Source organism: Fusarium phalaenopsidis, assembly GCF_050370095.1.
Source record: "Fusarium phalaenopsidis strain FUZ10S chromosome Unknown contig_32292, whole genome shotgun sequence".
Classification (NCBI taxonomy): domain Eukaryota; kingdom Fungi; phylum Ascomycota; class Sordariomycetes; order Hypocreales; family Nectriaceae; genus Fusarium; species Fusarium phalaenopsidis.
In genome coordinates, this window is record NW_028145410.1 from 805,291 (window position 1) to 832,960 (window position 27,670).

Here is a 27,670-nt window from a genome sequence, read left to right on the forward strand (position 1 = left end):
TGGATGAGAGGATTTATATCCACAATTATTACAACTGCGTCCATTGTCTGGATGAACATTACTTCCCGCAATGGACTCTTCGAAATGAATGCCTTGTGATGAACATATGTTTTCCCGGGCGCCAAGCGAACAAAGCCAGGCACGGGCGATCTTATCAAGTTTGACCGAACAACCGGTGGATTTGAGCATCCATTGTCACTGTTATGCCCAAGGCTTTGTGTCGAGTGTCTGAGCACCATTGCAGATTTTGCATCGGAGTATTGAGGGCGGAACGAAAAACGAACCGCAGGTGGAAATAATGATAGGAGCGGATATTTTCCACATGAGCTTACCTCCCTACTCACATGCCCTCCCGGCATTCAGCTTGTCATCAAAATCACGTGGACTTTTCAATTACGCGATGTGAGAGCTGCAGTCAAAACATGAGGAGGTCTTCATTGCCATTCATTATGTATTGTCATGCCCATATTTAATAGACCTGCACCAAATTTCTATCCACCAAGGAATTTCTGTGTAGAGTCCGCGCCCGATGATAGTCTCTACTAGAAAACGTCGACGCCAGACGTTAGGGTTTTGGGTAAGTGATGATCTTATGAAACGTGTTCGAAGAGTTGAATACGCATCGTCTGCTTTTTTTCTTCAATCTGGAAATGAAAACAAGGCTGAACAAAACCCTCATGGATCTTCTACCTGTTCTCCATTCTAGAGCAGACAAGCCCATACGAAAGCAGTTCGTTGGGCGTATGGAACCGTGTGTCAAGAGCTCCTCTGGTAGACAAGAATGCCAAGACATGTCTTGTCGCCAACAGAAAGTTGGCGGCCTCGCTGGTGCTGACTAAAAATAGAAGAATACGACTCGTCACCTTACTTTGGTTGGTTGAATGGTTGGCAAATTTCGTCCCAAACAGCCACGCGAGCGTTAATGGAACAAACCTGAGATATCCGCTTATGCAGTTGTGGCTGGTTTCGATCACACACCACTCTTTCCTAAGGCTGGGGGTAATTAATTGACAGGTGAAACAATTTCCCAAACAAGGCTGGCCTAAGAGTACAAATTCGCGTGGCAAGGTCTTTGTTGGTTGCAGGGGCATGTCTCGTGGGCTTCAAAGAAATGTGATCATGTGACGACAATGGAATATGACAGACAATATTGTCAAAGAAAACCTCAGAAAATGTAGTATTCAAGGGAAATTACACACTAAGAGACACGTAATATTTTCCATGTCATGACTTTGGGGAAAGCCCCTGGATTAGAATCACTCATGGAAGCTCCTGCGACGCGTACTTGTACTAGACCTGCCCTGCCCTTTATATTAGACTGTTGATTCATGCAGACAGCTGTCATCCTGGCTCACAAATTCATCTCATCTGAACTTTATCTTTCTCTCCTCTTGCTTGAACCTTTGAGCGGAATGGCGCCTTCACAGCTTTTCATGACGTCTCGTGAACCATCCCCCCTCTTCTCGCTCGTTCCCCAAAATCACATTGCAGAGGCCTGTATCGAAAAACTCGGAGATCAGCAATATGTCTCTGAGTTCCCGAATCCCCAGGGCACGAATGGGAAGGGCCGAGTGGTTTGCGTCAAATTCAACCCCACGAGCGCTTCCGGCCTGGAGCCAAACTTGCTCGGAAACCACCAGTTTATGCTGAACATGAAAACTGGAGAGGTTTTGCTTGAAGACTTCTCTGATGACGAGGCTTTCAGGTTCACGGGACCGACAGCCCTTGACTTTCCCAACCCTCCGCACCCTCGCAGACTCATCGTCGATTGTAACACCAACCTTGAGTTTGAATGCATTGACGACTCTGGCAGTTGGAGCCAATGGAGAATCCTATGGCACCAGGAACCGCCTGTTGACGTCCCCCTCTGGGAGCGTGAATCGACTGATCCAAGAACTGGAGTGGTGTCTTCAATCTTGACCAATGACGATGGGTGTGAGGTCTACCCAGGATACAACAAGACCACTGATTCTGGAGATGACTTGATCCGCTATGTCGACCGAGCCAGTACTTTGGATCAAAGTTCGGCGCTCCTCAAGCGGTTGTTGATGTTGGCACAGGCCAGCATCTGGCTGTCAAAACAGTCTCGTACCCATTCAAAATTGAAGCCCGTCGATCTCTGCTGGACAGAGTCATTAGGAGCTGCAATCTATCACACGTGAGATATTCATACATTGCCAGTCAAAAACAACTCGCTAATAGAGACAGCCACACATCATTGCCTTCTTCCAAGTCCAAGAAACCCCTGACAGTATCAACATCATCATGCCTTTGAAGGATGGCAGCCTCCTTGGGCTTATACAGCTGCACCAGAACGGCCCCGGCCTCTTTGAGAGGCCCATTGAGATCCGCCCCCTAGGCCGACTTCTCTTCGGCGAAATGCTTTCGGCTCTTGATTACCTGAAGCACGAGGGCGTGGTTCACCGAAACATTTGCCCCAGGAACATCCTCATGAACGGCTTGAGAGAGAGGCAGAACTTCCATTTCTACCTGTCCAACTTTGAATACGCAAGCTTCAAAGACACATTCCCAGACCTTGGTGACCCTTGCTTCAAGGCACTAGAGACATGGGGTCTGACAACCGCCGAAGAGTCACCCCGGACGGACATTTGGGGTCTATGCGCAACCATGGCATATTTCCTCGGCAACGACTTCCGAGAAATTATCAACAGCAAACCTTCGGAGGATGTTGTTGCCCAGGCCGTGTGTGGCGCGTCTATGATGCTCTTCGGGCTGGGAGGGATGGGAGAATTGGACGCCAACGATCGCCCATCGGCACGACAAAAGCTGGAGGAAGTTTTCGGCGAGGGGGTGTTGAGTGATGAGTAAACGTCCTCAAAGGGAGCATGGGACTGTGGGGCATGAACACCGCCGAGCTGGTATCAGGAGCTGGGGATTTCGATGAGGAGGGTGGAATGTGAGCAACTGTATTCTTTGCGTTTGGCTGGCCAAATTGTTTTGAGAGGGGAAGTAGATAGTAGATGTTCGCGAGGTTGCGTGGCTGTTGAGAAACTATTAGATAGGGGACCATGGAAAGGGGACAGGTTGAAGGAGAGTCTGGAAGGGGTATGGCAAAGAATGTGTAGAATCGAGATCATAAAACTAATGAACATTGCGAGATTCATTGCGGCGTCTTCTTTGTTCCTGTTCTTCTACGTAATCGCAGCCTGCGATGCATGCCACGTCGGTGTATTGCGAATATTGCTTGCACTATATGCATGTTTGCATCGTTCCTTTGAACCAATTCTTTGAGCTCTCACTGCCCACCGCTCTTGTCAGCTTCCTCCATTCAACACTGTTGGCACATGACTTATGAGATGGGTCAGGTGAGATTCAATACTTTGAAGACAACTTCAACTGCATGCAGCTCCTTGGAAGTAGACTGAAGGACTATCTGAAAGGACAAAATCGATAAAGATTTTAGATAGACTGAAGAAAGAGCTCAACCTGCAGAAGGGTGCTCGTGAGCGACACGTCATAGGGAGATTAGCGTTTGACCACTTGGTACATACTATAATCACCTCAGCCCTGGGTATTTATACCAGCCGTGGTGCAGGGCTTTGGGCTCAACTTCTCACCATCACTTGCTCTGACAAGCCTATCCTCTCAACAGATCTACACCAACCAAGCTCTACATCAACTACGAACAATCAACAACAGAGGATTACCAACCACACTACCACTTCATCATGTCTTACCGAGGCACTCAATCGTCGGCGGAGAAAGAAGACGGCCAGAAAAACTCACCTCACGGCCAGGCCTCCTCCAGCTCTGGCATCGAGCAAGCCGCCTCGGGAGGGTCCGCGAATCCGACTCCGTGCTGGTCTTCAAGAGATCAAGGCAGTGATAACCAAGAAGAAAGAAAGGGGATCAGCGTTTCCCAGATGACTCTCAAGCCTCGCCCAGCTGACGCGAAAAGGAGCAGCGTCCCTCGAACTCCCTCGACCAGCAGTAGCGATCTTTTCAGACGCTTGACTATGACCAATGCTCCCTGGGCAACCAGGAGCGTTTCCCCAACTCCCTCGCCTGTCAGCAGTATCGCGTCGAGCCCCATGATACCTAGCATGACGACTTTTACTCGCGAAATGCAACATTACGGCAAGGACGCGAACAATTTCTATGAAGATGCCGATACCGATAGAACGGTTGACTACCCCTCAACTCCATCAGAGAGTAATAGTGGTTCCAGCAGTGTCTGGAGTAACCAGAGCGACCGGAGCTCGCGGGGTGGCACGCCAGCATATGACCAGAGCGGCTGGCGGTCGGGGGGGTTTCTCATAAGCCCACGACGATAAATCGGGTGGTGATACTGATTGATTCATTTGATCACCACGGTTTTCCACTTGGATGGTGGCAGGAGTTTGGCAATGAGATTGGAGATTGGATTGTTTACTTGCTTTGCTTGTGGTCATACTGCAGAAACAGGCACCAGTGGCCGACAAGTCACTCTACGTCTCACTTTTGACGAACTGGTAAGTGTTGCAGCCTGTATCCGCCTGAATCATGGGTATTTATAGGAGACCTGGCTTCAGGGCTCCAGCTCAACATCCCACCAACACCTGCACTACGAAAGCTACCTATCCCCCACAACAACAATATCTATCTCAAACTAGAGCAATCAACAGTCTCAACGGATCACTACGCCGCCATGATTTCCTTGCTAATCATTTTGATGATCTTTCTCTATTACCTCATATATCGAGATATGAGAGCGGAATCCACCAAAAAGACACTGTCGGGTAATCGACCCCAAGGAGCGAAACGGAAGAGGAAGAATCGGCGCAGGCGACATCAACCTTTCTCCAGAGTGAGCATTGGACCCGTCGCTTCTGGAAGACGAGCCAAGGGGACCAAGCCCAAAAAGCCGGGGAACCAAGGCGGACAGGACCGACCAACGGCAAGATGTTTCAGGGCCTCCGCGTACGAGATATTAAGCGACGACGAAGATTATGATGAATCTCATTGTTACGAAATGGAAGAAGACGAATAGCGGATCCTACCATTACGAGAAGGACGACTGTCATTTCTACGAAGATGACGACATCCAGCAAAAACTGGTGGTGAAATGGTTTTCGGGAGCCACAATGATGGTTTGGGTGGTCAGGCAATCACCACGAGGTTTCGCTCATGGGCGGTGAGAATCGGCGAGGGCACATAGGACAAGATGGTTTCCTATATTTAATTAGGACACTGGAGTTATGCCATTGTACTTGATTTCATTTTAGTGATAGCTTTTTAAGCCTCATGATATTGGCTAGATGAAAGAAGTCTGTATAGCCGGGATCGCTCCATGACGAGCCCCAGGGCGGTATGTCTGAGTACCTAGTCAGAATAGACATGGTAGGATTTCGATGAATTTATTCCTTATAACCTCCGATACACATTGCCATCTCCATCCTTGTACCAAATTCCTTGGATGTTGCTGCCAAGCCAATGATGAGCGTCCGAAGATTCGGCCGAATGTGATCCGAAGTCGGTGTTTGTCATCCCTGGCGGCGATCCTTCGAAACGGCCAAATAATGCGCCGACTGGATACGCTCTTTGCTGGGCGTCGGAAGCAAATTACAAAGCAGGATCGATTGGTGGGGACTCGCTTGCAAGTCATCATGCGATACATCATCGATAAGGAGTAGATATAAGGAGGACAAGAGTTCAAGAAATTTGACTGTTATTCAACGGCAAACGCATTCAATCATGGCTCCGACGAAACTGTTCATGTATGTCTCATCTCAACTTTGAGCATCATCTTCTCTTCTGACGCGCGAGCAGCACCGGCGGCACCGGCTTCATTGGAGGAAGCGTCCTTGACGCAATCCAATCCACTTACCCCGAGTTGGAAATCACGGCACTACTACGACGGCCTAATGAGTCGTTCACGTCAAGATATCCCAGCATCAAGATTATCAAGGGAACTTTCGAGGACTTTGACATCATACAATATGCATCTGAGCAAGCGGACATTGTCCTTCACGCCGGCAACACCGACCACATGGCAAGCGTCAAAGCCATTCTCGCTGGCCTAGCCAAGAAGACGACGCAGAGTCTCTTGCTCCATCTCACCGGAACGGCGTCTATCTCCGACACCATGCAGGGTAACAAGTCGTTTGCAGGAAAGCTGAACCCACGCGTCTGGAATGACATTGATGACGTCGACGAGATTTACAACCTGTCAACTGACATTATTCACCGAGATGTTGACAGACTTATTGCGGATGCCAACAATGACTTGGTTAAGACCATCACCATCAGCCCACCGGATATCTATGGTCAAAAGACTGGTTCTGGTACTACAGGAAGTTTTCTGGTTCCCGAATATGTCAAGGCGATCATTGAGGTCAAGAAAGCCTTTTATCTCGGAGAGGGGCAGAATATCCGTGGACTTGTTCATATTAGTGACGTCGTGAGCCTATTTGTGCTCATTCTAGGCAAATACCTTCGAGGCGACGAGGGTCTTGACTATGGCAAAGACGTAACATGATCCCTTCTGGTATTAAAAAGCCATCACTGACATTTTACAGGGATTCTACTTTGCCTCCTCTGACGGAGTCAAGTGGAAGGACGCCGCAGAGGCCATCGCCAAGATCGGTCACGAGCAAGGCTGGCTGACCGAAGAAGCCCAGCCCGTTTCGCTCGGCCTGGAAGAGTTTGTGAGCTTGAGATTCAAGAACAGCTTCTTTCAGGACCAGATTATCCTGTACATGTGGGGTTCCAACAGCAGAGCGGAATCTGCGCGGGCAAAGAGGTTGGGCTGGGAGCCAAAGGGACCTAGTTTCTGGGACTGTCTTGCCGAGGATTGTAGGGTTGCTGCTGAGGAATACGCCAAGGCTTCCCAGTGATATGTATGGTAGCTATTCTCATATATAGCGGGTGGATTGACCTGAGACTGATATAGCTACTGGTCAAGACCTCTGAGTTCTGCCCACTCCCTCTCCAACATGCCAAAGCTAATAGTATCATACCACTTCCGATCATACCAATGCGACTCGCGGCTTCGACCCTCCTCCACAAACCCCAGTTTCTTATACAGATGCAGGCCTCTCTCGTTATAGCTCACGGTGCGTATGTTGACACGATGATAACCTCCGTGACGAAACGCCCAGTCGAGAGCCCAGTTTATGGCTTCTGAGCCGTAGCCATGACCTTGATGTGACGTCGCAAGTGCAATCCCGATGCTGGTAGAGCTGTGGCGTGCGTGTTCCGGGTTGACTCCGCCCCAACCAAGAACAATGAAGCCGATGGGAGTTGGCGCTTCGTCCTTGTTGGGCAAGCAGATCATGACGCCCATGGCAGCCTTGGAGAGCCCTTCAATCAAGTCCTCGGCTCGTTTCTCGCCCCTAGGTTGGATCAGAGCTATATCCGAGAGCGCCGTGTTGATTGCGTCGTTTACGATCTCGGTGAGGAGAAAGTGCTTGTCATCTTTGTTATTCTCTACCGCGCGGTAGACGAGCCGCTCAGATTGGAATGCGGTTTTGAGGTTGTCGGTGATCATCCTGTCCTGGAATTGTGTCGTTGAGGATGGTAAGAAACAGGTCGCTTGGAGAGGATTGCTGACAGTCGGATAATCTGACCATCTCCACATCTGGTTACAATAGGAAGGTCGTTAACCGCATGAGACGATCGGCATGGAGATAAAATGGATTTCGCTTACATGCATTCATAATCTTCGCGATTCATGATTGCCATTTTTGAGAATATTTGCTACTGCGCTTGAAGAACCACCATGACCGCCTGGACCCCAGCACCACGCCGATAGTCCTCCAATTCCGCGCTCACAAGCTTCAACTTGTCGGCCTTGTGAAGAGACTTGACTTTATCCTCGTATCCATTCATCTTCCAAAAGGTGTCTCGGATGGTAGAGATGATGAATCCGCCAGGTTTGACGATTCTGGCGAATTCATCAAAAGCTTCCGGTCCGACATGGCCTTGGGTCATTGTACCGACACAGACAACCACGTCGTAGGTTTGATCGAGGATGTCCAGGCGCTGGGACATGTTTTCCACGGATAGACTTTGGTAGGCCCCGGATCGCTCAGCAACTTGAAGCATCCCAGGGCTGAGATCGATGCCATCAATGTGTTTCGCACCCTTCTTGATAAGGCTCGCCCCAACAAGACCTGTTCCACACCCGGCATCTAGAATTCTAATCTCTCCAATATCGCGAGTACCGAGATATCGCTTGACGTAATCGCCAGCAATGTTGGGTGCAACGTAGTCCTCCGATTCTCCCAGCATGTCGTTGTCGTAGTTCTCGGCCCAGTCATCATACGCAGCCTGGGCCTCGGCGCTGCTGGAGAGATTCAAGACGCGCTGAATACCAGACATTTCGGCATGTGTAGTTCTCACAGTAATTATGGTGAGGTAGACAGAGTAAAATGACTCTCAAGTTCACAAGGTATGAGAAAGAAAGCCTGGTCTTCGTATGCCCTCACCATCACCTTTTGGGTTTCCACCAACTCGCTGGCGTCTCACGTGATACCCATCCGCTAGGCCACCCCCCGCCTTTTCCTGCCTCCAGGGTCACGTCCCTTATCATTTGCTCACCCATCCCCAGTCTGGAATTCATCCACTGCTGCATCAATGCATCCAATGCCTAAACAGGCGATCCCGGCCAGCACGGCGCGGCCTCGTCTTCGTCGGCGAAAGCCAATCCTCAGGGTCAAGACGGGATGTTTCACTTGTCGAAACCGCAAGAAAAAGTGCGACGAAACACGGCCAGTCTGCGCCGGATGTATGCGCAACAAGGTAGCCTGCCGATGGCCCGATTCTCATCCCCATTCCCCGCCAAGTACAGAACACGGCAATGGGGAGAAGGCACTTGACTTGAGACCGTCGGCTCCAAGCCCAGACGGCCATGGACGACGAACCCCCGAGACTTTGACTAACCCGGCAGACTTGGATTTTGATGTGGGAATTGGAGAGACGCTGGAGGAGACTATAACGGTTGACATTGGTCCATCGTCAAGTGTGTTGGAGCACGAAACTTCGCCGCCGGAGTCTTCTCCTGTCGCCACCACAGAGGCACCCGCCGCATCTGAACAGTTCAACCAAGTCATCAATTGCCTTCAGGATGTAGCGCAAGAGACAATGTCGATTGACGCAGATGGAGTAGTCGAGGATGTTGGAGATGCCGTCAGCGATGCACTCATCAGGCTATCCCGGGGTCATTTTGACCAGGACCCTTTGAGCCTCGGACACGCCTCTGTTCCCCCGGCTCCATCCATCATGCCAGGCCTAGACGCTCAGTCTTTCGAGCTCATGAGCCATTACCTAGCTCGCACAGCCATAAGCATGGGTAACGGGTCAACGACGGCAAACCCATTCGTCGTGCAGCTCATCCCACTGTCCTTCGCCAATCCCGTCGTCCTCGAGCTTATGCTATCCCAGAGCGCTTCTCATCGCGCCGTCTTGGAAGGGGCGGGCTGGGCAGATGCGGTAGCCCAGAACTACTACACCAAATCCATTCGTCTGTTTCGCAATGCCGTCGCCGATTATCTGGCTGGCACCGAGGCGAGTCCGCTGTGGGTGACAATTGGTGCACTCATCATGTGTTTCACCGAGGTAGGCATACCTGTCGCATTCTGAGGGAGCAACAGCCCTATCTCAAATGTCAGTCAACTAACCTTGGCCACAGACAGCGAAAGGTGATACCAATGGCGTCATCTTTGACCACCTCCAAGCAGTGGGTCCTCTTGTCAAGGACCTTGTTTCGAGGCATCGACATCTGCTTCCGGATGGGTTACGCGCCTTTGTCATAGAGTACTACGTCTACACGGCAATCATCAGCATGATATCCATGGACCCGTCAGCGAGCACGGGGCATCTCCTCGCCCCAGAGCTGGAATATGAAGCACACTCTCTGGTCGAGAGTGGCTATGTTGGGCAGCTCTGCGGCTCGTGGCTCTCGTTACTCCTCCTTATCCCTCGCATCTTTGACTTTGGCCGTCGAAGAGTTGCGGTGCGCGCCCAGCCTCCCTTCCCGACAGCAGACGACTTTCTCAATTTTTCCAACCTACAGGCAGAGATCACCTCATTCACGCCGTCACCACTGGTAGAGCCTGAAGTCGCTACTTGCGGCTACATCTTCCAACAAGCAGTGCATTTGTACCTCCTCACGGCCTTTGGGGTCGGTGACGCAGGGCAGGTCACTCAGCAGCTAAGGGTGGAAAATACGTTGGTGGACGCTTTCCTCTACCTCGAACAGCTCCCGTCATCAGCACGCATCAATACCAGCATGTGCTGGGCCTTGGCCGTTATCGGATCTTGCACAAATGATGACGAGCAACGAGACGTACTTCGGCAACGTCTGAACACCATGTTTGTCACGATTGGTCTAGGAAACATTTCTTCAACGCTGTCACTTCTGGAACACATCTGGGCTCGGCCATGAGAGGAACAGAGTCCATGGATCATCTGCCGGATCATGTACGAACACGATATGTGGATCTCGTTTGCCTGAAAGATGCCCATTATCGGGCCTTTCACTCTCATTTAACCTTACTTCTCATACTAAAACTGCCCTGTCTATCGAGTTCTAGTGCCCTTGGTTCTTTGGTGGCTGAGTGGCAGGGCCTTCGGGTGTCACATATGCCTTGGTCAATCCACCGTCCACGACAAGGTCATGGGCGTTGACGAAGCTGCTCTCATCGCTAGCAAGGAAGAGTGCTGCTTGGGCTTGCTCGATGGCCTCACCAAACCGGCCGCTGGGGAAGTGGACTTCACGGCGGAATCGCTTTGCCTTGTCGTCACCGAGGAAATCTTGGAGCATGGGGGTGCTGTCAAATGTCAGTGACTAGAGCACTGCATGAGCCTTTCATGGCATGGAAACTTACTTGAGGGGTGCCGGGCAGAGGGAGTTGAAGCGGAAGCCTGCAAGGGGAGATGGTTAGCCAATGTCTTTTGCTTGTAGCTCTCGAGGCTCGCGAGTGAGGATAGGCTAACCTTCACGGGCATGAACTATAGCCATCTCACGGGTGTAGGCAAGAACGGCGCCTTTGCTAGCAGTATAGGCAACCTGGGGCGTAGCAGCGCCAACAATAGCAACCATACTGGCTGTGTTGATGATGCTGCCCTTGGTCTTGCCATGCTTCCGCAGCGATCGCACAGCGTGCTTGGAGCCATACCAAACGCCCTTGACATTAATGTTGAAAGTCAAGTCCCAGATAGCATCGGGACACTCCTCCGAGTCTCCATCCTTGGGGTGCATGATGCCGGCGTTGTTGAACATGACATCGACACCGCCCCAGGAGTCGAGGTGTGCCACCGCTGCCTCGACTTGGTCTTCCTTGGACACGTCGACGACCTTTGTCTCGACTTTGCCGGTGTGGTTGGGGACGACGCTCTTGACCTTGGAGAGAGCCTTGGAGAGGGCCGCATCGTTAACGTCTGTCATGAGGACAGATGCGCCCTGCTGGAGGAAGAGGATCGTGGATTCGAGGCCGACGCCGCTGTTGATAGCATGTCGTTAGCACTCATTCGTAGTTTGACATTGGGGTATAGGTAGGGTCAAATCAATACACGTACCCAGCTGCGCCGGTGATGATAGCGTTCTTTCCTTCAAGTCTTCCGGTCATTGTGATGTGCAGAGGGGGTTGCAGGGCGATGATGTGTTGCTAAAGAGAAGAGACAATGCTGAAGATACGAAACCAGCACAAACAAACATGATGTTCTTTATACATCCAGTCGCCATCTTGTGATACGCAGATGCGGAACTCGCAGCAGCACCCTTTGGAGCACTGGACGCGCCGGTATCGTATCGGACGCGGGTCAACGAGTCTCGAGTCCATTGATACCTTGATCTGGCCTTGATTTGCTATTGACCCCGCCATCGGGAGCGCGGTCTTGATCGTGATTGGGCAGAGGAGGGAACAATAGCAGCAGGAGACATCTCAGCCGCCCGAGATGCATCTCAACACTCGCCCACCTACGTAATAAGGGTCCGTGAGATGAGGGGAAGAAGAGCTGAGTGCGGGGTACTGGGATGCTTTCGAGTAACTAGCAATGCAGTGGCGCGTGGTGTTTGTTGATGACCGCAAGACAGTATCACGGCGCGGGCCAATCATGTTCTATTCCGCTGGCCCTATTGGCATGCTCCATTGGAAAGTGGAAAGCAAGCAACTGCGTGCTCATACAGTTCTCCCATCCTTCGATAACTCAAGCATGATGATAAGCTGGCTAATACTCAGACGGCTTTGTGGGACTTTCATTGATATAGCTTCATCATCATCTGCGGCATAAGTAACATCAAATAATCCAACATTTGATCCCTATTTTCTCCCAGCCTTCCTTCAACCCCGTATTCCTACATCTCTATCAGTAACAATGGCCTCCACCATCAAGACCATCTCCCCCTCGACAAACAAGGTCGTCTGTGAAAGACTAGAGACCTCCCTCGCCGAAGCACAAGAGATCTCCCGGCGATCCGAGGCAGCCTTCCAGTCCTTCCGCAAACTCCCCTTTGCGCAGCGCCGAGCTATCGTCGAAAGGGGCCTCGCCGGCATCCAAGACCGCAAGTTTGAGCTTGGCCGTGAGCTCGCAGAGCAGATGGGACGGCCCATTGCCGCGAGCCACAAGGAGATTGAGACGTTGCAGAAGCGCGCCGATTATCTTCTTGATACGGCTGAGGAGGCGCTGGCCAGCTTGCCGGGACGACCTGAGAAGGGGTTCCGGAGGGAGATCAAGAAGATTCCCGTCGGCCCTACGCTTATTGTCTTTGCCTGGAACGTGAGTAATTCTCGTTCACAGCATTCTTGCATCTACTAACGTTTTAACCGCGGTAGTTCCCGTATCTCATCATCGTCAACGCCCTCATCCCAGCGCTTCTGGCAGGTAACTCGGTCATTCTGAAGCCCTCGCCTCAGACACCGCTCATCGGCGAGCACCTCGTCGACATCTTTGACAAAGCCGGCCTACCGAAGGATGTTCTTCAGGTCATCCAATCCGGCGATCCCCAGGCTCTCAAGGAGCTAGTCAAGCTTCCCGAGCTCGGCCTCATCAGTTTCACCGGATCTACGGTCGGTGGCCTGGCCATCCGTGAGGCTGTGAGCGGGCGCACCATTCCCGTCAACCTGGAGCTTGGCGGCAACGATCCGGCCTATGTTCGACCAGATGCTGATCTGAAATACGTTGCGGCTCAATTGGTAGATGGCGCTGTCTTCAATTCTGGTCAGAGCTGCTGTGCTGTTGAGCGTATCTACGTGCATCAAGATGTGCACGATGCCTTTGTTCATGAGCTTCAGGAAGAGCTGAAGACGTATGTATACATCACCAATACTGGTGTTTCCATCATGACACATGCTAAAACCGATTGACTAACCTTGTGTATGCAGATACAAGCTCGGTGACCCCCTCGAAAAGGACACCATGGTCGGTCCCGTCATTTCTCGCGCTGCCGAGAAGAACATCAAGGCGCAAACCCAAGACGCTCTGGACAAGGGTGCTGTAGATGCGACTCCCAAGAATGACAGCTTCGCCAGTGCACCCTCCTCGGGCAATTATGTCGCTCCCATACTCCTGACCAACGTCACACATGATATGGAGGTGATGCGTGAGGAGACATTCGGTCCCGTTATCCCCGTCGCCAAAGTCAAGGACGACGAGGAAGCTGTGCGTCTGATGAACGATAGCGACTACGGTTTGACCGCCAGTGTCTGGACAAAGGATACTGCTCGCGGGGAGGAGCTGATTGAGCAACTCGAAGCGGGCACCGTGTTTGTCAATAGATGCGATTACCCGAACCCTGTGAGTATTTCCTGCATTTACTCGACAAGAAACATTTGACTGACAAAAGGTGCCATAGGACCTTGCTTGGACAGGATGGAAGAAGTCGGGATTGGGCTGCACATTGGGACCTCGTGGCTTTGACGCCTTCGTCAAGCTAAAGAGCTACCACGTAAAGGAGGCCCAGGCCTAAGTAGAATAGCAAAGCTGGCTAGGGGTGCATAATTTGACTATATTCACTTACACAAACCATGTATTTCATTGGGAAATGATGTATTTGTTGCATATGAGACGCGTGAGCACTTGCTCATCTTGGATTCAAGTTGAGGATTTACGGTGTTTTACAGCATTGGGGTTTGATGCTGTCATGTTTTTATTATTGTCTTCTTTGACATTGCCACCGACGGAGATGCCATTGATCACAACAAAAGTTGGGGATCGTTGTCACACACCACATACACTCTGCTAAGCGCTTGTTGGTGATGCCGGACGTGAAGAATGTTTCTCGTTATCGTAGCATCAGACTGTAGATGGGTTTGGGCTGCGCATGTTCGACTTGGAATGTATAGGCCTTGCGCCTCGCAAGCTGGGGTCGTGCCGAGATCAACGACACCTGGAGGGAGTTGGAGCATGGCATCACGATGTAACTGATGTAGAGACTGCTGGAGTATTCATCGCTGGATTGTAGAGAGTGGTCAATTCACCTTTTTCAGTAACCGAGCCCAAGACTAACTAGATCATCTGCCAATGAGCTGGCCAAAGTCGATGTGCTCAACCGATACCCCCAACCACAGGGGCTTCGTTAAACATTACCACCGAGAACTCTCCTATTTATCTGGTGGTCAAGGCGAATGCCCACTGTAGGTATCCGTCCGGTATCGTGGGCTTTACGGAAGTCGTTGGCGGTTCGAGTGATTCATTCGTCATCTTGGAACAGGTTGTATTCTATCTGTCATGAGTTCTGTTTAGCACTCTGTCAGGTCCCAGTTGATAATGCACCTGCCAATTAGAGGCATCACATACTGCTATCACTCAGGAGTAAATAATCGCCAACATCAAGGCCCATCAGATCTTCCATGGTGATCATTTTTCTCTTGATGCCTAGAGTTTGAATGCCATGGCAGCGGTGGTTGCCGTATACTTGGCAAGGCGGCCATTCGTCGAAAATCGTTCAAAGAGGTCACCGTACGCGCCTTGTTTCTCAATGGAGGAGGGATTCGATCGGAGCATCACATTCCCAAACCGAACCTGCGGAGAACCCCATGGTGATGGATTGCTCGGAATAAGGAAAACAATGGGGGTGGGATCGCGGCAATGTCGAGTGTTGTTGGATGAGTTGCATTAACTGCGGCTCGAGTCGTCGACCTCGGCGATACGCGATGCGCGGTTGTGCAAACAACCTCAGCTATCCAAGCGCGAAGAAGCTGGAACGGCTGGAATCGCATCTTTGGTAGGGTATACAATCGTTTCGAGTAATGGTGATGATTGAAGTGTTACTGCCAAGTGTTGCTAGCCTAGTCCGCGTTAGATAGCCTCAACCTTGAACACCCACCCGGCGGAAATGGTTCTGATTGGTCCTCATCGAGACGCTGAAGTACCCCCTTCGAGAGCGGTCGATCGGCCAGCGACATGGTTAACCGCGATGAACCAACGTCGTGTAGAATCTTATCGACCCGAGGCAATGCCCCTTCTAGACCATGAATCAGGCCCATTGCCGGGGCCGTCCCCATAGCGCGTCGGGGAATGAGGTCCGCGCCAACCTATTCGTCGAGTTGTTTGCATAAGATGACCGTGTCTTATCTACCCTGATGTCGACACAGGATCATCAGCCATCAGCCCCCTACAGATTGTCTCTCGCACTGGCAATACAGCTCCCAAGTTTACCCTTACCCTGTTACTACCATCTTATTCAATCACACCCGCATCGAAACAATGACTAGCTCAAGCAACGCATCGCATGAAGCGCCCACAAACAAGACATTGACCAACGGCGTCAATGGCACCAACGGCACAGAATCATCGCTTGATCGCATTACAAGATTATTAGCCAACGACAACAAAGTCAAGGTGGCAGGCATCGACTGCGATGGCCTGCTTCGTGGCAAGATCATCCACAAGGCCAAGTTCCTGTCAAGCCTCAAGTCCGGGTTTGGCATGAGCTCGGCTATCTTTGGTTGGGACATGCACGATGTCTTGTACACTGAAGAGACGAGCTTGACAAGCGCTGAGAGCGGCTACCAAGACTTTACCGCTATGATTGACTTGGAGTCCTTTCGAAGACTGCCCTTTGAGGACAACATAGCCTTCTTCCTTCTTCACTTTTATATCCAGGACAAGCCTGTCCTTGCCGATGGCCGCGGCCTGATCAAGTCATTGACGAATGACTTGGCTGCCAAAGGCTACGAGGCGCTAGCCGGAGGTATGTCAAAAATCCCAGGATTCAGATATCCAGCGTGTACGAATGCTAACGGCTCCTCTTGCCAGTGGAACTTGAGTTTATGAACTTTCAGACCCCTTCCGAAGATGGCTATGGCGATCCCAACGGCCGACCGAACCTTGCAGCATTCCTTACCACAAACGCGCCCAAGGCTCTTCGTCCTGTAACAGCAGGGGCTTTCGGCTACAGCGCGACGAGGCCTATTATGGCTAAAGAGTACTTCCACGATATTTTTGACAAGAGCTTGGAGATCGACTGCCCTATTGAGGGATGGCATACCGAGAGTGGACCATGCGTTTACGAAGCGGTACAGAAGAATATTTGCGCTTAGAGTGTACGAGAGGTCATATTACTGACTGCATCATAGGCCCTTGCTGTTTCACCCGTCTCGCGTATAGCCGACAATGTAGCACTATTCAAGTCAGTCTTGCCCAATGACCTTTCCGAGCGCTGTCAACTGACAGAATTTGGACAGGCTCGTTTGCAAATCGATCGGCGTCGAACATAATATTACTCCATGCTTCATGGCCAAGCCTATCCAGGGTCTCCCTGGTAACTCTGGTCATATTCACGTATCCCTCACAAGCGAGGGTCAGAATGTATTCGTTCGAGAGACACCTGATGCCGGTGCGCCATGGTCTGACATGGCATATCTCTCTGATACTGGCCGTCATTTTCTCGCGGGAATCATCGAAGCAATGCCCGACATCATGCCGTTGCTTGCCCCGAACGTCAACTCGTTTAAGCGTCTGATCGAGAATTATTGGGCACCCGTGTCTGTTAGCTGGGGCTATGAGGACCGTCTCGCATCCATTCGTCTTGTCGCACCTCCAAGCTGCAAACCCTCAGCGACACGTTTCGAGATCCGTGTGCCAGGTGCGGATATTCACCCGCATTATGCTCTCAACGCCATCTTCCGTGCAGGATTACGAGGTATTGAGAAGAAGAGCCAAGTCACCATCCCACCCGAGTCGGCACGGCCCAAGAATAGTCCCACTGAGCGGTTACCCAATACCCTCGCGGCTGCCGTCGAGCGTTTTAGTACCAAGGGCTCTGTAGCTCGCCAGATCTTTGGCGACGAGTTTGTTGACTTCTTTACCATCTCGCGAAGACATGAGTTGAGACAGTGGAGGGAAGCCGTGACTGATTGGTAAGTGATGCCTCTAACAACATTCGCTGCATGTGCTGATCAAGATTGCCTGTAGGGAGTTTTCTCGTTACATCGAGACCACGTAGAGAAGGTTCTGGAGCGGTGTGATTGAGCAGGGTCAATAGTAAGCAGGACGGGCACTTTTCGAGTTGTTGAATGTATCAATTACGTAACAAATAAAGATATGGCATTGTATTAGCCCTTCTCACCGTTCTGAGTAACGTCCAAATTAGTCATGGTGTTTTTGATATAGTTGGAGCCCGGACCTTGGTGGGATACCTGAGCCAGAAGACCGTCCGAACCAGCCTACTGTTGTTTTCTTGCGACACAACTTCAGTCTAAATGAGCATTTCCAGCGTTCCCCATCTCCATGATGTTGTCAAGTGAGGACTGGAATGTTGAAGTCAAGCAATGCCGAGTTTCTGGGTTTGGCGCGACATCTCTCAATGCTATTTTGTTGCTAATAATCGCAACACGAGTTCTGGGGGTGTCTTATGCCTCGTCGGAGGACATTTCTAGAAGCAATGTTATGCATAGGTGCAAAGAATCAATTAACCTATCAATGTAGAGCTCCAACCACAGTTACAACGTTTAAACCTTGACAGGTTCACACTTGATCAATGAACATTGACAATGGGATGATAATCAACGCGAGCCCTGACATACCACCACGCCATAAGAACAGCAAAGGTGATTGCATAAACGACACAGACGTAATTCATGTTATCGCCTTGGACCGGATACTGAGGTGGGAAGGCGTACATCTGCAAATAATGTTAGCGTCCGACATCCAGATCGAGGACAAGATCGTCAACTTACCACCGTGCAGAACACCAGCCAGAGCAGGAGAACAAAGTTACAGACCATGCCAAAATTTCCCATCCAGAAAGGACCGTGATTCAACTTGGAACGTCCTTTGACGAGGAGACAAACCACTGGAATGCTGTAAGATGCGTATAGAAGAACGACGCATGCCGTGACCATGCTGTTGAAGGCAGTGTAGGAAGCCAGGTACAAGCAACCGAGGATGCTGACGATGGTGCAGCTTACCACGTGCGCCCAGATTGGCGTACGAAGACGTGGCTGTACCTGGCTCAGATACTTGGAGCCAGGCAGGCCGTTATCTCGAGCAAAAGACCAGCAGAGGCGAGCCTGCCAGGTGTGAGAAGCGATGAGGCATCCACAGCCGGTGAGCACGATCAACGAGCATAGTACGATGGCTCCAGCTTTGTTGCTCAGCGCCTGATCAAAAAGCTCAAGAATAGGCACTCCAGTCGGTGTACTGCTGACAGCATCAAAGTCCTTGATGCTAAACATCATGGCGATGCCAAAGAGCCAAGCCGTCACGAAACCGACTCCCACCGTGCCAAGAATAGCGATGGGAATGGTTCTCTCCGGGTTGAGAACCTCCTCAGCCATGTGTGTGGCACAGTCGAGACCGTTAAACGCCCAGTTGCAGTTGATCAGCCCAACTATGTATGCAATGCCATCGCTCGGCCACCCAGTGTTGTTGACGAACTGGGAAAAGACAAACTTGGCTGATTGATGTGTTTCAGCTTTGCAGGGAACCGTCAGAATGATGACGAGGAATGAAATGATCGAAGTCCACAACGTAAAAAACGTGACTCCTGGTAGCGCTGTGCTGGAGATGTTGAACAAGGCACAGACGAGGTTGACAACCTGATAAGCGACAAAATTCATCCATGGTTTGATGATTCTGTAATGTATTAGAGCCAGGTCCATTCCAATACAATCTTGCCAAGTCCGGGGTGTACTTACAAGGTTGGGTGCGCCATCTGGATGCAACCCATGATCAAGCCTCCAACCCCCAGGGCAATACTAGCACAAGTAAAGAGGGAGCCAGCCCAGGCAATCCACCCAGTCAGGTAAGATAGGAACCGACTATAGCGTCTGCTAGCAAGCTGACTTGTCCAAAAGTATTGTCCGCCGGCATCCGGCATAGCCGAGGCCAACTCGGACAGCGACACGGCGATGGCGGCGCACACGATGGTGATGAGGATTATGCCGTAAACGAGCTGAACAGGGCCGCCAGAGTTTATGCCCGTGACGAGGGCCGTAGAGATCCCGAACCACGAGTTCGCGAGGGAGAAGCTGATGCCGAGGACGGAAAAGACGGAGAAGTTCTTGCGCAGCTCTTGGGTGTGGCCAACTGGAGTGCGCCCAATTCAAGTCAGCACAGGTTTTCTTGAATGTGATTTTTTCGCACGTCGAGGGACAATTCCTACCTGTCACCGACTTACTACGGCCGAGAGCAGCATCTTCCTCGAGAGGGTAGTCCTTTTTCGAAGGGGTGTCCGTACCACCCAACGCCATGATGAATAATGTGCTGTGTGAACGAGTTTCCTGGAAGTGACTGGTAGAGAGGTGGGCAGGTAGGGAAAGTGGGAAAGATAATGAACGAGACGGCGCATCGCAGATTAGTGTCAATATATATAAGCAAGAGGATACGATCTCTATCAGTGTATCGAACCAAGGCATCCATCACTATCCCGGCTCTCCCGTGCCCGCCACCCTGCCGAGATAGCACTTCCCGGAGCCACCGCGCCTTACCTTGTGCTACATCAAGTTTATCTTGGATATCTGATTGTGGTATCGTGTCGACCAAGCGAGCACAGAGATAAGCCACTGCCCATGGGGAAGCGGAGCCAGGCTTGGGCTCGCACGAATCCGGGGATCGCGCAAACGTGTTCCATTGGTCGCGGATCATGAACTCAACGAACGGAGGCAATCAGTAGCCTCGACAGAAATAGGGGAAGGGAAGTGGTGGTTGTGGCCAGCCAATGTGATGCAGTTCCGCGGTGGATCCACCATCGTCATCTGGACTAGCCAGACAGGGAGAGTCATGAAAACATCCCTGATCACTAGTCATGACAGAGCGAGTTGATGCTGGCTACCACCTATCTTCGGCTCAGAGGTTAGATACCGTGGGCCAACTGACGCATGCGCCCTGGAGCGTTTGACCCCCTTGTAGGCTCGAGACCTTGACGTCTGGAATCATCACAGAGTTTTGGTTTATATACGCGTATGGCTTGAGTGGGTCAGGATAAGCACGTGACAAGCCATGAAGATGGTAGACACTCCCAGGACTGCCGCCCAGGGGCATTTATTTGATTATGGAGAGTTTTGATCAACAGTGACGGCTAGTTAAACCATCTGACGGGATCGCTTGGTCTATTTGCCTGGGTATTCCTTGATGGGTTCCATACTAGCTGATTAAATATTCCTTGATAGTTAGGTCCGATCTCAAGCATGCAAACTACCCTATAGCTCAAGGGCGAAAATGAGGACGGAAGCCACCTGTATTCTGGATGGATGGTCACCGAGGTAGAAAAGCGGCCGTAAGATCAGATCTCGGCAGTTGAGATTGTTTGATGCTGCAACTCTTCCGTCCGCTGACTGAACGCTTCGTGTGTTTTTAAGTGTTCATTGGAAAGACTTATTATTAGAGCCCAAGTGACATTATCAGCAAACCCAGAGGAGAAAACACGCCGCATGGATCCCCACTCTCTCAACTCATCTAACGCTTAACCATCTTGCTTACCCATTAGAACCATATGTGACTTTTCCTCCAAATACCTTCAACAGGTCTCAGCAGTTGTAACGGTCGAAAACTACTAGGCAGCTACTGAGGGCTATGGTGCACATCCAGACGGCAATAGGGCTCTCGAGATCCGGTGTAATTGGTAGACCCTTACAAACATGCAAGCCATCAGCCAGCCGTCGATACATTTTTGGGTTTGATTGAAACACGGGGGAGTTGTTATATCGAGGCTGAGCCTCTCACGTGTGCATCCCAAACCCCTCCCTATATGCGGATTGCCAGCGTCTCGTGGCTCAACCAATAGCCCTTGAGGATTTAAACTCTCAACTTGCACCTGCAGGTCAACCCAATCTCAGAAAGACCCCTGTAGAATCCCGACGTGCTGGTGTTGTTTACATCTTGAACAGATGCCGCCTGGCAGAGAAGAGAGTTCACAATGAGAAAACTGAGCCATAAAAAGACCTGGGGATCATTCCTTCTCTCTTCAATTCTCTGCTCTCCCACATCAAAACTTCCCATTGCCTCAGCAGCTTCACTCGATTGATTCTCTCCAAGATATCACAACGCTCTACCAACACAATCACTACATCCTTCTACTACAACCAACTTACACTACGCAATGGATTCATCCAACGTTCAGAGGTAAGCCAACTCCATCTTGAGCCATTCCTGCATCCCTGCTAACATCTTTCAGCATCATGGCCTCGCCAAAGGTTCAGTTCCTCATCGGACCCAACAAGGACGAGTTCAATATCCACAGCGAACTCGTTGCGGCCCAGTCTTCCTCTCTTGCAAACATCATCAGACAGCAAAAGGGTCGATTCGACGGTAGACCAATTCTTTGGAAACATGTCGAGGTCGACACCTTCATTCGCTTCTGCGCGTTTGCCTTTACTGGAGACTACAATGATGTCGAGCCTACTCTCAGGCAAATCCCAGCCATGGTTTCCCAGCCTCGTCTTCTGCGCAAGACGAAGCTTCGCCTCACAAACCACAGGAGAACTCCCATGGGCGTGTATAACAGCTTCTGCTGGCAGAGGTTCAAGGAGCGATATTCCGGACACGATTTCAGCCCGGATAATGTTGTCGACACCCGAACTCACACGTGCGCAGATGTCTTTCTCTGCCACGCTCGCGTCTTCATTTTCGCCGACCGATATAAGATAGCCAAGCTGCGAGACGTCGCCATTCGCAAACTTTGGATAGCGATCGTCAACATTACCTTTACAGGCAATGCGATCACCGACATCACCCAGCTCGTAAAGTACGTCTACAACCACACCACTAGCGAGAATCCTGCTGGCAAAGAGATCCGTGCTCTGGTTAGGCGTTACTGCATCATCAGACTGGAGAGAATGTGTGATCACGCCGAGTTTCGGGATTTTGCCAAAAATTCAGAGCAGCTTAACGCGATCAACTGAGTTGAGCACGGCGTTCTTCGGCCCTCTCCCTGGCTACCTTTACGGGCTTCATGTCTGCCTAACGGCTCAGCCGTTGGTTTCTACGGGAACAGAAACGAGTGTGTGACCTTTATAGGCATTTTGTAGCATTGAGTTTTGTTTGTGGGTACTGTTGAGAACTCAGTCTCGTTCTGGTGCTGGCATGATCCTTACACCCAACACCATGATGCCTATGACAGCGCTCAACTTCCTCGGTCCTGATGAAAAGCGCTTCACACTTGGCGCCCGAGCGAACGGCCATGGCAGAGGTGAAGGCAGAGGCGTCGTCGTTCTCAAGCGTCTTCAGGATGCTCTGAGGGACGATCCTCTGGCTCAGTTAACCCATCAAGGGCCGGGCTTCGACTATAACAAAGAACACATTGACTCTGAGGGACAACGACACCATTCCACACCATGAAAGTATGACATAACTAGAAACTGTTAAGTGTAGGGTTATTAGCACATGTGGTCCTACCACCTTCTTGGATCTCTGGGCGTCTTGACCAAGCGTTACAAGTCCAAAGACGGCTTTTCCTACATACACTATGAAACCACCTTCCCTCTCCATACCCATACAGCGAATAAGATAAGGGAAAGGCCAGCTAAACCATCATTGGACCCTAATCTCTCTTTCCAGGACTTGAAAATCAAGATGGTGTGCTTCAAGCATAGCAACTCCAACCCTCTCATATACTTGGCTACCAGAGCCATCGGCATTGGAGATACAATTGACCAAAATGACCCAATGTCTCTGACAGTCTCCCGCAGAGATTTGGCTGCCGCTACCTAACACAACACACTCCATAGGCTGTGTCAAGACTCGGGCTGGCTCGTCAAGGAAGATGGACTCGTCGGGAGGGTTGTTGATGACGCTCCAAACTGGTGCCTTCAGTGCAAGAGTTTCATCTTCATAATGGCTCGACTCATTTGGGGTTCGAGAAAAGGGAGACTTAATATTACTGAACCACGAAACCTTTCCACCAGGAGCAGACACGTAGTCAATGGCCCCGTCATAGGCCATCCACGACCAAGAAGGAACAGGCTCACCACGCGTGTTTGGAATACGGTGCAATGTCTCTCCACCACGCTTCCAGAGCAAGGACCGGTGAAAGTAGCGGTCCAATACTCCGTACCCTCCAGTGGTGTTGAAAGTGTTGAGAAGCCTATTCTCGAGACCTCTGATGGCGATTGGCCGATCAAAGGCGAAGGAGAGTGCCAACTTGGAGTAGCGAACATAGAGATCCTGGAAGAACTCAATCTTCAACCCCTTGACGTACTTCTCGGCCGAGTGGGGAAAGTTGGCATCACCAAGGAATGAGGCTTTGCGACTGCGATCTCGGGTCAGTAATGGGACAGAGCGACTGTGCTTCGAGTGCATACTTGTTCATCTTGGTCATTGTCTCGCATCGGACGCCGCCACCACATTCCCAGTAGGACTGATTCTCCACAAAATAGATCGTTCGTCGTGATAAAGCTCTCTCCTGCATGACCCAACCTCTCTGGTTGAGCTCGCTCTGATCAACGTGGGTTCCGAAGTCGTCGATGTTCTCACACGCATAGTATGTTGCGTCGCCGAAGGTCATGGGGATGCATCGTCTCTCAGGTCGCGCCTTGAGAAATCCGTCATTTGTCCCAGAGGCGCAGCTTGCAGCAAGAGTGCAGTATGCCGAGCTAAAGACCTGCTCCATGAGCTTGGATTCGATGTGCCAGTCTTTAGCGTCGTCCTGGACGATGCAGGCAGAGTCGATCCATAGGTACTCTAGCCCGAGCCCCTGGGTCACAGAAACGGCATCACGAAAGGTTTTCGGGAGATGCGATGTTTTGAAGCCATCCTTCAGCCCCTGGATGTTGGTAGATGTGGTGCAAAATCGTCCGTTCTGGTCAGATGAACCCCAGCGATGAGACAAGGCCACGTATTTGACGGGCTGGTTCAGTCCGCCATCTTTCTCCACCAGTCTCACTACACCAGAGTCCAGACGACTGATGTGAAGAAGCCGTGATGGTATGAAATCGCGTTGCTTGGGCACGCAGTGATGGGTACTATCGCAACTGCGAATCCACTCACTCAACACTCTAAAGTGAGCTTCGCTCCCAGCCTCTGGGAGCTTCGAGAAACCAGTTTGAACGTTCTTCAATGGCTTGACTCTGGACCCTACTTGAAGTGAGCCCTCAACGAACCCATATAGAAAACGAGGGTTAAAACACGAACCTGGTACAGTGCAGAGATTAAGGACAGGTTGTCCCTGGCCATCATCAACTGTGAGGTATGACCCCGCGCGAGCAAAATGGACCGGATCTCTAAGAGAGCATCGCCGGTCTCTAATGCAGTAAGACAGAAGCTTGCAGAGTTGACAGTGCTCGTTCTGGGCTTTGGCATCAAGACCGCTTCGAGAATCCGTGAAGTGGCACTCAGTGGACCAAAGAGAGAGACTGCTACACCGGCGACAAAGTGCAGGCCGGTCCACCTGCAGAATAACAGAAGCCAAGACCAAAGAATCAAGAAAGGGAACGTCAAAAGCATCGTCGGGGGTGTAAATCCAGTTGTCGGTGAGCTAAGGGCACTTAGCCAAGCCGGACGGACGACAGACATGCTATTGGCTTGAGATCAGTGGGCCACTCACAGGCTAAAGAAGTCGATGTGTCAGTTTTGTCCTGATTTTGGTAATTAACTGACAGGATGACTGAAGTTTCTTGGAACTTAGGCCCACACATACGGTCTATGAATGAGGTCAGACCAAAGTTCCAGTAGCAGAGGGGCTCTCGGGCTCAGAAGGAGCTCACAAACTAGGTACGGAAGAAATGAATGAGCACACATTATTTTCGAACTTAAGTCAAGGTAGATTAATCAACGCACTGTCTAATTGGCAGCATGATCCATTAGCTTGCTCTGTTGTCATCATTTCGGCCTGATTAGCGCAAGATTGCTCACATACTGTAAACCATAGATTTAGCATCGAGTTAACACCAAGCAACTCAATGGGGAAAATCGACTTACTTCCTTTCCGATTAAAGATCCCAGGTTAGCTACCAGCAACTTGCGAAGTGTATTGCTGTTGGACACGCACGTTCTTCAAGGGAACTCTCTGTTAGCATATAACCATGCTCGCTCGTTGAAGTTTGAACATTAGGGATCTTACCCGAGTACGGTAGCGCCCTGGTGCGAGCAGCCCACCTTGGGTTATCGACGCGAAATGAGACGGTCCTTGGCGCTCCGGTGCGTCGATCGACGGCCTCTCCCCGACGGCGTTGATTTTACCTGTTTCCAAGTCGGTGACAATGCCTTCCAACCCCTCTCTCATCCCTCTAGCGTAGGTGCGAGGTTTCGATTGCTCGAATGGTTCGATCAAAACGGGTGAATCGATGGGGTCCTGGACGTTAACAACCAAGAGCTTGTCGGTAATGAGATTAAGAAGTCGTTCAAGAGCAGTCCCGCTGGCACATCGCCAGTCCTTGCGGATGGATGAAATCCATCCCTGAACGGTCGGTTCGATTCCAACCGAGATGACCCTTTCACCTTCGTCCCTCTTCACCTTGTAAAAGGCGATAATAAGGGTTTCAGTGCATTGAATAAGCTCTTCTCCGCCGTAGAGAATCCATATCACAAACTCGAGGAGAATGCAGCCCATGCTCCAAATATCGAAACGTCTGGAAAGTGGTGCGTCGGGATAGACGTCCATCTCTGGGGCTGAGTACCTTTTAGTTGAGACCTTGGTATTTGTGGCCTGTCGGAACCGTGTCCGTTCTGCGTGGTCCTTGGCTAATCCAACGTCAGTAATAACCATTCTTACCCCAGGAGTTGAACTGCCGTCGCTGGTGTCTTGAGAAAAGCATAGAATGTTCTCGGGTTTCAGATCTCCGTGACGACAGGTCTTTTGATTGTGCAACCGCTCGATGGCATCGGCTAGTCCTTTGAGCTGCTTGAACATCCAGATGACATAGAGCTTCTCCAGGCTGGGGCCTAGGCCCTTGGTCCAGAACTCCCAGAGATTACCATGTTCTGCCCAGGGGAACATGAAATGATGCTTGTCGTCGTATTTATAGTAGGCTATCGCTTTGATCATGTGGTCGGTTTCGAGCTCTCTCATCATCTCAAGCACTTTGGCTTCTCGGTCGGCTGGGTCTTGCTCCAAGCTGAGAAGCGTTTTGACGGCGACGCGTGGGTTTCCAGACTTATCCTTTGCAGGGTTCTTATTTCTCATCAGTAAAAATTTTATCTCAGGGCATCGATTTCAAGCACATACCTGACTCGCTAAAAGCTCGATATGGTCGACGTGGATGCTCCTCTCCTCGACAGTGCTGTAGTTTGAAGCCCCGAGACTTCTTCCTTTGTCAGCCGTAGTGAATGGAAGGTGACAGCACTTGACAAACTCATATCTGAACTTGTCTTTAGTGAATGTCGGCGATGTGAACCACCACTGCTTGTCGCAAAAGTCTGAGATGCTATCACTCTCCCACCCATCCCCCTTGAGCATCTGCTCAACACACCCCGACTCGACGGGGAGGTTTTCCTGCCCAAAGTCATTCTTGTAGAATGTGAGGATGCTCTCTGGCTGTCTCATGGCGATGAGGATGGCAAAGATCTTGGAAGCCTTGTTTAGAATGAAGTCGACTAGGTTTGGTGGTGGCGGATCCTTCTGGCATTTCTTCAGAGTGGCTTTGACTTCGTTACGTTGCAGCAGCCCTTCCCAGCCGGACTCGGGAAAGAAACGATGAATGTGATCTTTTTCGTGCACCATGTTTCCCCAAATCCTCCCTTTGAGAGATGCGATCATTTCCTCTTCCGTGGCCATCATGAATGACACAAACTGGGCTGAGAGACGGATGCGTGATGATATGCGTGTCAAGTAGCTGGGCTGAGAGGCCGATTCAGGTGAAATAGGAGAAATAGACTCTTCAAAATGTTGAACTTCGTTCTTCCCCGAGACACTACTGCCATATGTCTCTTGTGTCGTAAAGGACTCGGCAATGGTGGAGGGTCTCTTTTTCTCCCTCGGGCCGATACGAAAGCAACAGCAGAGCCTCAACATGCGAGCCATGGCCAAATGGTAAGCGGTACAGGTGGCATTGACACCTCATCTTGCAGGGAGGCAACACGCATTCTTATTGCAACGCCCAATCCAAATCTTCAATGGGTTTACCGACCTGCAGTCTTCTCAGGATGACTGCATGCTCAAGAAGATCGGCAGAGGTTACATGCAGCAATCCGCAAAAAGGGCAAAAACTATCATCGAATAAACTAGATAAAATCTAGTAAAATCACACAAACTTATCCTAAGAAGCGTAATGATATGCATTTTTCCCTTTTTCTTTTTTTTTCTTCAAATTTTTATTATACCCTCTTAATCATCATTGAGGAAAACAGGCTA

General features: G+C 50.7%; 11 protein-coding genes across 11 annotated transcripts; 6 read left to right on the plus strand and 5 right to left on the minus strand.

The window, feature by feature from the left end:
* Positions 1 to 2,265: 2,265 nt before the first annotated feature.
* LRP88_04563 (uncharacterized protein) lies at positions 2,266 to 2,829 on the plus strand (the record flags this gene model as incomplete). The annotated part of the gene is made up of 1 exon (XM_083241135.1): positions 2,266 to 2,829. One exon carries the CDS (start codon positions 2,266 to 2,268, stop codon positions 2,827 to 2,829), a length of 564 nt encoding a protein of 187 aa, XP_083102283.1.
* Positions 2,830 to 5,694: 2,865 nt separating this feature from the next.
* Positions 5,695 to 6,836, plus strand: LRP88_04564 (uncharacterized protein; the record flags this gene model as incomplete). Its single annotated transcript, XM_083241136.1, has 3 exons — positions 5,695 to 5,717; positions 5,770 to 6,469; positions 6,519 to 6,836. The coding sequence occupies 3 exons, from the start codon at positions 5,695 to 5,697 to the stop codon at positions 6,834 to 6,836; spliced, it is 1,041 nt and encodes a 346-aa protein (XP_083102284.1).
* Positions 6,837 to 6,892: 56 nt separating this feature from the next.
* Positions 6,893 to 7,489, minus strand: LRP88_04565 (GNAT family N-acetyltransferase; the record flags this gene model as incomplete). Its single annotated transcript, XM_083241137.1, has 1 exon — positions 6,893 to 7,489. One exon carries the CDS (start codon positions 7,487 to 7,489, stop codon positions 6,893 to 6,895), a length of 597 nt encoding a protein of 198 aa, XP_083102285.1.
* A 209-nt stretch (positions 7,490 to 7,698) lies between these two features.
* LRP88_04566 (class I SAM-dependent DNA methyltransferase) lies at positions 7,699 to 8,322 on the minus strand (the record flags this gene model as incomplete). The annotated part of the gene is made up of 1 exon (XM_083241138.1): positions 7,699 to 8,322. The coding sequence occupies one exon, from the start codon at positions 8,320 to 8,322 to the stop codon at positions 7,699 to 7,701; it is 624 nt and encodes a 207-aa protein (XP_083102286.1).
* Positions 8,323 to 9,222: 900 nt separating this feature from the next.
* Positions 9,223 to 10,387, plus strand: LRP88_04567 (transcription factor domain-containing protein; the record flags this gene model as incomplete). The annotated part of the gene is made up of 2 exons (XM_083241139.1): positions 9,223 to 9,558; positions 9,632 to 10,387. 2 exons carry the CDS (start codon positions 9,223 to 9,225, stop codon positions 10,385 to 10,387), a joined length of 1,092 nt encoding a protein of 363 aa, XP_083102287.1.
* A 144-nt stretch (positions 10,388 to 10,531) lies between these two features.
* On the minus strand, positions 10,532 to 11,570 carry LRP88_04568 (uncharacterized protein; the record flags this gene model as incomplete). The annotated part of the gene is made up of 4 exons (XM_083241140.1): positions 10,532 to 10,772; positions 10,830 to 10,866; positions 10,939 to 11,444; positions 11,521 to 11,570. 4 exons carry the CDS (start codon positions 11,568 to 11,570, stop codon positions 10,532 to 10,534), a joined length of 834 nt encoding a protein of 277 aa, XP_083102288.1.
* A 748-nt stretch (positions 11,571 to 12,318) lies between these two features.
* Positions 12,319 to 13,909, plus strand: LRP88_04569 (Aldehyde/histidinol dehydrogenase; the record flags this gene model as incomplete). Its single annotated transcript, XM_083241141.1, has 4 exons — positions 12,319 to 12,720; positions 12,777 to 13,249; positions 13,326 to 13,737; positions 13,796 to 13,909. The coding sequence occupies 4 exons, from the start codon at positions 12,319 to 12,321 to the stop codon at positions 13,907 to 13,909; spliced, it is 1,401 nt and encodes a 466-aa protein (XP_083102289.1).
* A 1,739-nt stretch (positions 13,910 to 15,648) lies between these two features.
* On the plus strand, positions 15,649 to 17,389 carry LRP88_04570 (glutamine synthetase family protein; the record flags this gene model as incomplete). Its single annotated transcript, XM_083241142.1, has 5 exons — positions 15,649 to 16,135; positions 16,201 to 16,460; positions 16,521 to 16,573; positions 16,629 to 17,303; positions 17,359 to 17,389. The coding sequence occupies 5 exons, from the start codon at positions 15,649 to 15,651 to the stop codon at positions 17,387 to 17,389; spliced, it is 1,506 nt and encodes a 501-aa protein (XP_083102290.1).
* A 531-nt stretch (positions 17,390 to 17,920) lies between these two features.
* On the minus strand, positions 17,921 to 19,637 carry LRP88_04571 (amino acid/polyamine transporter I; the record flags this gene model as incomplete). Its single annotated transcript, XM_083241143.1, has 4 exons — positions 17,921 to 18,067; positions 18,123 to 19,020; positions 19,083 to 19,473; positions 19,565 to 19,637. 4 exons carry the CDS (start codon positions 19,635 to 19,637, stop codon positions 17,921 to 17,923), a joined length of 1,509 nt encoding a protein of 502 aa, XP_083102291.1.
* A 1,847-nt stretch (positions 19,638 to 21,484) lies between these two features.
* LRP88_04572 (uncharacterized protein) lies at positions 21,485 to 22,286 on the plus strand (the record flags this gene model as incomplete). The annotated part of the gene is made up of 2 exons (XM_083241144.1): positions 21,485 to 21,507; positions 21,560 to 22,286. 2 exons carry the CDS (start codon positions 21,485 to 21,487, stop codon positions 22,284 to 22,286), a joined length of 750 nt encoding a protein of 249 aa, XP_083102292.1.
* A 638-nt stretch (positions 22,287 to 22,924) lies between these two features.
* LRP88_04573 (HET domain-containing protein kinase) lies at positions 22,925 to 27,094 on the minus strand (the record flags this gene model as incomplete). The annotated part of the gene is made up of 6 exons (XM_083241145.1): positions 22,925 to 22,943; positions 23,105 to 23,632; positions 23,685 to 24,456; positions 24,514 to 24,856; positions 25,442 to 26,491; positions 26,546 to 27,094. The coding sequence occupies 6 exons, from the start codon at positions 27,092 to 27,094 to the stop codon at positions 22,925 to 22,927; spliced, it is 3,261 nt and encodes a 1,086-aa protein (XP_083102293.1).
* Positions 27,095 to 27,670: the final 576 nt, after the last annotated feature.